The sequence below is a fragment of the Colobus angolensis genome, unplaced genomic scaffold (genome assembly GCF_000951035.1).
Source record: "Colobus angolensis palliatus isolate OR3802 unplaced genomic scaffold, Cang.pa_1.0 Scaffold236, whole genome shotgun sequence".
Taxonomy (NCBI): Eukaryota; Metazoa; Chordata; class Mammalia; order Primates; family Cercopithecidae; genus Colobus; species Colobus angolensis.
The window spans coordinates 726,700-736,448 of NW_012115555.1; the positions used below are offsets into that span (position 1 = coordinate 726,700).

The 9,749-nt window shown below is 48.2% G+C and overlaps 1 protein-coding gene across 1 annotated transcript in view; it reads left to right on the forward strand.

Annotated features, from left to right (window-relative positions):
• The first annotated feature begins 7,805 nt into the window (after positions 1-7,805).
• The window catches only part of C2 (complement component 2), a 34,331-nt gene continuing 32,387 nt past the window's right edge, over positions 7,806-9,749 (forward strand). The window contains exons 1-3 of the mRNA XM_011944841.1: positions 7,806-8,112; positions 8,271-8,480; positions 9,048-9,233. Of these exons, the coding sequence (XP_011800231.1) occupies positions 8,067-8,112; positions 8,271-8,480; positions 9,048-9,233 (442 nt within the window). The 5' untranslated portion in view covers positions 7,806-8,066. The remainder of the gene's footprint in view (positions 8,113-8,270; positions 8,481-9,047; positions 9,234-9,749) is intronic.

A 9,749-nucleotide genomic window follows, 5' to 3' on the forward strand; every position in this document is an offset into this window, starting at 1 on the left:
GTTGGTCAGGCTGGTCTTGAACTCCTGACCTCAGGTGATCCGCCTGCCTCGGCCTCCCAAAGTGCTGGGATTACAGGTGTGAGCCACTGGGCCTGGCCTTGAATACGTATCATATGTACCCAATGAAAAGTACAAGCAGTAATAAAGGGGATTTGGTGAAAATTAAGTTGCCTTCTTTACCTCCCACCCCATTTTCCATCCCCCATTTCTCCCCAGAGGCAACTCTCCTATCCAGTTTTCTGTAAACTTTTCCAGAGAAATTATATACACATAGAGAGCATATGTGGCTACTATCCTCTTTTCCCCCTTTTGTTGCATAAATGGTGGCATCCCATACATACAGTTCTGAATGTCTATCTAGTTTAAAACTGTATATTATATTACATATATATCTGGAGACATTCAGCTCTGTACACACAGATAAGCCTTTAAGCTTGCAGAGACTGCATAGTATTCAGTTGTCCCCATACCACAATGTGCTGTGTCTGTCCTCTATTAATGGATGTGGGTTATTTCCAAACATTTGCTCTTGGTAACAGTGAATGCTAAAGCAAATATCCTGGCACCTTTTACACCTGTAGGGTAGCTGATCTTCTCCTTTTGATGGTCCTAATTCTCAGAAGTAACCTTAAGGGGAGTGTATTTTGCTGTTGGTTCTGTGGATGACAGGTGACAAAACAGGGTGAGTAAGGCTATGAAATAGCTAGTGAATTTGCCAAGCCAAACCTGAGGTTCCAGGCTGTCTTAAGTCAAAGCCTGAATTCCTCATACCACACTGGGGCTGGGGCCAGAGACGAGGCAGGAGGAGCTCTTCTTGGGTATAACCTTTCATTTGTGTTGGGCAGGAAAGCAAGGCATGAACATGTGTCTTTCTACCTGGCAAGTTCCCGCTTCACCCCTTGGCAGCACTGGAGGAGTGAGGGCAGGAGGCTTCTCCCACGTGAGCCCCGGGCTATCCTTTTGGCAAGAGGGGACTGGTACCCAGAACTGGGAAGGGGATGAATATCTCCCCACTCCCCAGTATATAGGAAAACATTACAGAGGAATTTTCAACGAAAGGGCGGAGGAAGCTAGTGAGGTCCCCACTTCCACCAATGCTAAGCCCAGAGCTGGGGTTGGGGTGGCGAGGACAGAAGCCAGGGCAGTTCAGCCATAGGCCACCCCTCCTCCTGGCCCATCCCCAGCTGACCCTTGAGCACCCGAGTTGTGTTTACCACCCTCTCACCTGGGTTACCCAGGGCAGCCTCCCCAATGGGTAGCAAGAAATGGGTGATAACATGCACCACACCCCACACCAGCCCAAGGATAGTGGAGACCTCAGAGGGATGAGGTAAGAGCTGCGGTGTGGGCAGACAGACACCCTGGTACACCCCAGGCCTGTGAGTCTTTAGAGGTTGAGTTTTTGTCTGAAAGAGACACGGCACCTACAGGAGGCAGGGACAGGCCTTCTGTTTCTTGGGAGGCCCTACCCCACCCCTTAGTTCCTCGTTCCATTCTCAGGAATTGTTTGTGCAATGGATGGACAAGGACAGGAGGCTCAATGTCTAACCCAGTGTCTGGGCCTGCAATGATGGCCTCTGAGGCCCAGGGCCCTGGAAGAGCCTGGGCATAATGAGGAGCCCCATGGGGCAGGGCATAACCCTTTCTGAGGCTCTAAGGGTGATATATGTGGAGATTCCTCAAGATCACAGTTGGGCAACCACTTCAAAGTTAGTAGGCAGTGCCTGCTAGGATGGGGGATGGTGTGTGTACCAAGGAACCTAGCAGAGGCCTTTGTGTGGAAATGGGTGGGGTCTGACCCAATGTAAATATTTTTATTAAAAAAGAAATGGATGAGAAACCAAGCCAATTCTGTTGCTGACCTGAAAGATGCTATTTACTTGGAGTGGAAATAGGATGGGGGAGGGCATTGGCTTTGACCTTATTTGTATAGCTCATTGTTTCAAAAAAACCTCCTGGATCCTTCCTCTGGGGAGCTTCAGACAAGAGCACAAGTAACTAGAAGGTGGGAAGTGGCGTGGACAGGTCTTGTAGAAGTCTGGAAGATGAGGGATTTGAGAAGGATGGAGAAGAAGGTGTTGTGGGAGAGGTGGTGCCAAGAGGAAAAGATCCTAGGGGAGAGAGGGCTTCAGGGATGCTCAAGGAGCTCCCAGCAGTCACTAAAGAGAAGATGTGAGGAAGAGGCACTACCACTTGGTGGCTACAAGTGTGGACCCAGGAGCCATGCTGCCTGGGTTTGAATCCTGGCCCTGCTGCTTAGTACCTGTATGAACCTGGGACAGCTCACGCAACCTTTCTGTGCCTCAGTTCCCTCATCTGTAAAGTGGGAGTAACAATAGAACCTGTGTCATAAGCTTGTTGTGAGGATTAAGTGAGCACCTACATTTAAGACTTAAAAATAGTGTCTGGCACTATGTCCTGTTAATACGAAGTCTTCCTCCCCCAGAAGCAGACCTGGAGATGAGGGTTCCAGTGCACATAGTGCATTCTGGAGGTGATTGCAGGAAACATGAGTAGTGGAGTGTGATAGAGAAGGAAGGCAGTCAATGAGGGTGTGTTATCGGGCAAATTTACCATTGTGGGTGAGTGGAGGCCAATCCCACTCAGGAACCCTGGAGTGGTGCAGAGTTATCCCATGGTCCAGGGTGAGGGAGCCTGGTATTTATACCAATCAGTCATTGGTTGAAGACCTTAATTCTCTGTCATTTCCAGCTTTCTGTGCACAGATGGTGCAGGACACCAAAAACAATCCTTGGGTAGAGACAGAGATGCTGCAGCTGCAAGTCAGTGGAGCACCCCAGTGATAAGGCCCAAGGGATATGGTGGGGCAAGGACAGATCCACTATAACCACCAAGAGGCTTGCAGAGCAATATTGAATCCCCAGCTAAAGTCACACGTTAAGGCTGTGAACCAGGCCAAGTCAGCCTAGTTTTCCAATTTGGGGGTTGACCTGCAGTTGCCATAGAAGGTTGAGGGGTGGCAGATCCTAGGATGACAGTGAAGTCCATGTCCAAGTGACCAGACTGGATAAGGAGTAGACTGGCCACTAGAGTGGGATCAGCCTGTGCTATCTGCCACATTTCCTCAGAAGTTTTCAGCTGCAAGGTGCTAAGCTCTCCAGGGGAGAAGAAGGCATCCTGAGAGGCCATCACAGCATCATTTCTGATTTTTAAACTCTGATTAGGGGGCCTGGCACAGTGGCTCACACCTGTAATTCCAGTACTTTGGGAGGCTGAGGCAGGTGGATCACCTGAGGTCAGGAGTTTGAGACCAGCCTGGCCAACATGGTGAAACCCCATCTCTACCAAAAATGTAAAAATTAGCTGGGCATGGTAGCACATGCCTGTTATCCCAGCTACTCGGGAGGCTGAGGCAGGAGAATCCCTTGAACCCAGGAGGTGGAGGTTGCAGTGAGCCGAGATCGTACTGCTTCACTCCAGCCTGGGCAACAAAGCAAGACTCCGTCTCAAAACAAACAAATATAAAAACCCAACTCCGACTAGGGGATGAAGTACAGAATTGGGGTATTGGTTTTTTCTCTTTGGAATTGTACCCCTGGAAGCAGATATTAGAACCTAGAATTGATAAGAAGAAATTTGGACAAGATGGAAGAAGCTGGCAGGAGAGGTACCCGTCTGTTTTTTCAGATATTATTCATCTCCTTCCCTCTACCTAGAGTGAAAACATGGTTACATTTGCTGGGCTTTTGAATGGTACAAGAAATAGAGAAGCCAAGATCGCCCTCATCTGGTGGGGTCTACTGAAAAGCTAATCGGGAGCGCCAAGGGGGATAAAGGTCTGTGTCTTTAGCCCTGCAGGTCAGGTCATAGTCCTTCCACATTCAACTGGGCCTCCTGGCGAGCTGACAGTGGACTGTAACTGAGTTTTTGCCAGTGGAATATGAGTGGAAGAGTGGGGTGGGAGGCAGACTTGATGGAGACCCTGTTTCAACCATGCAGACAAGGACAGTTTCCAAAGGCATGAACCACAGATGGAAGGAACCTGGAGGCCTGAAGGAGGCTGATGAGCAGCTCTGCCAGCCAGGGTCACACACGCCATCTCAGCCTTGTCTGCTTACCCTGAGGCTCTTATTTGAAAGTGCTGCAAAATTCTCTCTTATTTGAGTTACTGTATTTTAGGGTCTCTTTATTACAGAAGTTTAACTTGTATCCTAATAAACACACTTCTCTGAGTGTTGCCTTTGGCTCTCACATTGATTTCTCGCTAGGTATATCAGTAGGACATGGTCTGGCTTTGTTATAACCAAGCTAGAATAACAGCAGCTTAAATGATCTGAGCATAAGTGGTCCAGGTCAATCCTATTAGCTCTAGAGGATTGGAGAGCAGGGCCTCTTTAATTTTTTTTTTTTTGAGACGGAGTCTTGCTCTGTCGCCCCGGCTGGAGTGCGGTGGCCGGATCTCAGCTCACTGCAAGCTCCACCTCCCGGGTTTACGCCATTCTCCTGCCTCAGCCTCCGGAGTAGCTGGGACTACAGGCGCCCGCCACCTCGCCCGGCTAGTTTTTTGTATTTTTAGTAGAGACGGGGTTTCACTGTGTTAGCCAGGATGGTCTCGATCTCCTGACCTTGTGATCCACCCGTCTCAGCCTCCCAAAGTGCTGGGATTACAGGCTTGAGCCACCGCGCCCGGCTAATTTGTTTCTTTATCATCAGCCACATGTGACTTCCATTTTGTGATCTAGGTGGCTGTTCCAAAGTCCACCATTCCGTCCACATTCCAGCTGGTGGGAAGGGAGAAGACAAATTGAGGAGTAAACACTTCTCCTTAAGCATCTACTCCATGGGCCCAGAAAACTTGGGAGTTTTATTACTTAAGCAGGAAGAGAGAATGAATTCTGCCACACTGTGCCAAATTGATTTAACTCAACAAATACTGGGAGAAACTGTTGAAAGAAAGGCGCTTTCTTTTGAAGGCAGCTGTTACATATTAGTTTGATGGCTCTAAAAGGCACGCAAAGTTTAGTGATTTGAATGTTCAGTCAGGTTAGGCTTCATTATGTTCTGGTAACCAACAACCTAGAAATATTTGTTGCCCTAGCAGGGCTTACGAAATATAGCCATCAATCCCTCCTATTCTGATGTGCCTGCCCCTTTGCAGTGTGACTTTGCCATTCCTCCTATCAAGAGGTAAATTCTAGGCCCCCAGCCTTAAATCTGGGCTGACCTTGTGATTTGCTTTGACAAATAGAATGTGGCAGAAGTGATATTATGTGACTTTTGGGGCTAGGCCTCAAGAGACCTTGCAGTTTATGTTTTGGATTCCTCAGAAATTGCCCTGAGATGGCCATGCTATGATGGCTAGGGATAAAAGACCCTGAGGAGGAAGGGCCAGCTGTCCTGCTGTCCACCGAACTCAGCCCCTAGCTGACTGCCGCTGCATGGAAGACCAGCAGAAGAACCGTCTGGCCAATATGAGAAAGAATAAATCATTTTTAAATTTCCTACACATTGGGTGGTACTTTTTTTCCTGCATTAGTAGAAATGCAATGAATTAAAATAACAAAGGTTTATTTTTTGGTCATATTACTTATCCACTGAGAGTCAGCCGGGTATTGCCTTTTTTTTTTTTTTTTTTTTTAAGACAGAGTCTCCCCGTGTCACCCAGGCTGAAGTGCAGTGGCGTGATCTCGGTTCACTGCAACCTCTGCCTCCCAGGTTCAAGCGATTCTCCTGCTTCAGCCTCCTGAGCAGCTGGCATTACAGGTGTATGCCACCACACCCAGCTAATTTTTGTATTTTTAGTAGAGATGGGGTTTTACCATGTTGGTCAGGCTGGTCCCCAACTCCTGAACTCAGGCGATCCGCCTGCCTTGGCCTCCCAAAGTGCTGGGATTACAGGTGTGAGCCACTGCGCCCGGCTGGTACTGTGCTTTTGATATCACCCAGGGATCTTGGCTGGTGGAACAGCCACCATCTCAAACATTACTATACAGAGGGGAAGAGCAGGGTGAAGACTGCATTGAGCTTCCATCAGGAAGTGATACATATTACTTGTACTCACATCTTATTGGCTAAAACAAGTGGCTGGGGGAAATTCTATCCTACCATGTGACTGAAAGAAGACAAGGCCACAATATTGGTGAACATCCTTAAGTACCCCCCACCTTTAAGATAGTTTATTTCTCTCTTGTAACAATCTAAGTGGCTGTGCAGGGCTGGTATGACATCAACACTGTGTCAGATACCCAGGCTCCTCTGTCTGTTTGCTCTGTCATCTCCAGCATGTTGCCCTCATCTTCCTGGTGGAAGACGGATCTCCACTAGGTTTATATTCCATGAAAAGAAAAGGCACACTGCCTTTTTATTTTAGGGACATAACTTGGAAATTACATACATAAGTTCTACTAACATTCCATTGGCTGGAGCCAAGTCACCTGGTTACCTAGCTGCAAGGGAAGCTAGGAAATATGGTCTTTAGCTGGGTGACTGTGTGTGCCCCCTAACCATCTCTTACTGTGGAAGGAGGGAGAAAAGATATTTGAGAGGCAGGGGAGGCACCAGCAGCTCTGCCACAGCAGCCACTTTGGAGTCCCTAACACCAGGGTGTCCTGATCTTCATGCACTCAGCTCTGTCCAAGGGGAGTCCCACTTTGTGTACATGTGTTTCTGAGGACTCTTTGTTTTGTTTTTGTTTTTTGATACAGAGTCTTGCTCTTGTCACCCAGACTGTAGTGCAGTGGCATGATCTCTGCTCACTGCAACCTCTGCCTCCCGGGTTCAAGTGATTCTCCTGCCTCAGCCTCCCAAGTAGCTGGGATTACAGGTGCCTGCCACCACACCTGGCTAATTTTTTTGTATTTTTAGTAGAGACAGGGTTTTGCCATGTTGGCCAGGCTGGTCTCAAACTCCTGACCTCATGATCCACCCGCCTCAGCCTCCCAAAGTGCTGGGATTACAGGCAGGAGTCACCATGCCTGGTCTTATTTATTTATTTTTTTCTTTTTGAGATGTAGTCTTGCTCTGTTGCCCAGGCTGGAGTGCAGTGGCACAATCTTGGCTCACTGCAACCTCCACCTTCTGGGTTCAATCAGTTCTCTAAGGACTCACTTGTAAATCAAAAGGGTTTTTACGAACTTAAATGATCACTTCAGAGAGGTTTCATCTTCATTTTTTTAATTGATGTTATTTATTTTTACCCTACATTGTTCAAAAGGTACTGAAAAGACTTCTGTGGGTCGGGGAGACTAACACACTAGCTTCAAGTTTCTTTGCTTTCTGCATTTCATACAAGTGTAGGTTATGATTTAAAGGCACATCCCAGCACCCCCAAAACTTTTATTCCTTTGAGTAACCAACCCCAAATGTATTTACTTTGCCAGTTGGGAATTTCATCTACTAGACTTTCCGTAAAAATGTTGTTAACATTTTTCCTGTCTCCAAAACTAAGTGTTGATTTCATTCCCCTCCCCCCCCAGATTCTCTCTGGGGAAGGATTGTAGGGAATAAAAGTATTGTCAATCTTCCTATTTATCAAGAAGTTCTAAAAAAATTAGTTTAATCCCGCCTTGGACATTTATGTTCAAGAAGACAGAACTGTTCTAGGCTCTCAGAAAGTAAAACCCACTTGGTAAAACCCAAAATAACACTAAAACTTTACTTAAATAAAATATTTTGCAATATTTTGGATGGTTTGTGGGATTGTGCTTTAGACTATTCACACAAGAGCAAGGTGCATGTGTGCACACACGAGCGCAAATATGTGTTTGCCTCACAAACACATGCGTGTTTGTGAGCATGCGGGTCTGGTGCACATGTGCACACATGGGTGGGTGGAGCATGGGGGCAGTACACAAAGCCTGTGGGGGAGATCTATGGACTCTATAGGACTCTCATCAGGGAGACAGGGCAAAGGTTCCACCCTTCAGCTCAGTCCCCAATCCCTGCTTATTATTTCCCTAACAGAAGACCATCCCCCTTGCCACTCCCTGGGTTTTCTTCTCTGGCAGCAATGAAGCAGCTGCTGAGCCAGCTCTGGTTTTCGGGAAGTCAGATGACCTTTTCCCTCCCGCGGCTCTCTGCCTCTCGCTGTCCCTAGGGAGGACACCATGGACCCACTGATGGTTCTTTTTTGCCTGCTGTTCCTGTACCCAGGTAGGAGGCAGGGAAGGGGGAACCTCAGGGTCCTGTGTGTGAGGCTGGTGCTCCCAGCTTGAGTTCCCACGTGTGAAACAGAGTCTCTTTTGCTTTCCTTTTCTCATCTGTGCCTTCCTTCTTTCTCCATTGCTGTCTCCTTGTTCCCACGCCTCCAGGTCCGGCAGACTCGGCTACCTCCTGCCCTCAGAATGTGAATATCTCTGGTGGCACCTTCACCCTCAGCCATGGCTGGGCCCCTGGGAGCCTTCTCATCTACTCCTGTCCCCAGGGCCTGTACCCATCCCCAGCATCACGGCTGTGCAAGAGCAGCGGACAGTGGCAGACCCCAAGAGCCACCCGGTCTCTGACTAAGGCGGTCTGCAAACGTGAGGCTCCCTGTGGGCTTTGCTCAGGGTGCTACACCAGGGGCCACCCCAGAACTTTTGTTTCGGAGTTGCTCAGGGTGGGACTTAACCTGACTAGATGGTGAAGTTGCTTTTGCAGAGGGCTTTTCAGAATATCCAGAAAATGTCAATTGCCAGTAGCAAGGAATTGGAAACAGGCTTTGATGGAGACTGTGGGGTACTAAAGCCAGGGATGACTTTTTATGTACAACTGACTGTCTAGTAGTGACCATTCAGAATGGAGGCTGAATGGTCCTGGAGTCCTCTAGACATCTGAGGATCCCAAGGGGAGTGTCTGGGGAGGCCATGGCCCTCAGGGGGCTGAGGGAAGTGGTTATTTATCAATTAATTCACTTAGACTCTGTGAAATTGGCAATATTCAATGAGTTGCCAAAAACAGCAATTTCACATGCTGCAACCTAATATATCAGTGTTTTGACAGCCAGTTGGCCATTCCCATGCATTCCGGTATAAAATCACCTGCTTAATCCCCAGCCCAGGTGTTATCCATCCAGCCCTATTTTCCCCACCCACTTCCTCTCTCTCCAGCTGTGCGCTGTCCAGCCCCTATCTCCTTTGAGAATGGCATTTATACCCCACGGCTGGGGTCCTACCCCGTGGGTGGCAATGTGAGCTTCGAGTGTGAGGATGGCTTCATATTGCGGGGCTCGCCTGTGCGTCAGTGTCGCCCCAACGGCATGTGGGATGGAGAAACAGCTGTGTGTGATAATGGGGGTGAGTGCTCTGGCTGATGGGCTACACGGGGGCTGGGGTCTCCTGGGGAACCCTGGGGCCCAATGTGTATCCAGGAAGCCTCTGTGGGGATAGGGGTCTGTTGTTCAGTGTGCCATAATAATATTCCTGGATTTTGGTAAATTGAGGTCTACAGGTCACACATCACAAGTCTGCAAGGGCCAGGCCCCAGGCAGCTGGTGCTAAGCTTCAGATGTAGCATAAAGCCTCCACACATTCTGCCCGGCTTTTTAAATGCCTCAAAGCAACACTTCATATTCAGGCCCCACAAATTATTGTAGGAAAGATATGCTGGGAGACAGTCAAGTACTATGCTTTAATGCCTTGTCTTTAAAGCCAGGTTTGGATTCCAAGCCCTGCTCTGACTTTGACAGACTTTGAGAAGGTTATTTAACTTTTCTAAGCCTCAGTTTTCCCATCTGTAAAACGAGGATAGTGAGTGCTGACCTCATGGGGTTGCCATCTGGATTAAATGAGTTAACATTAGTAAGCATATAC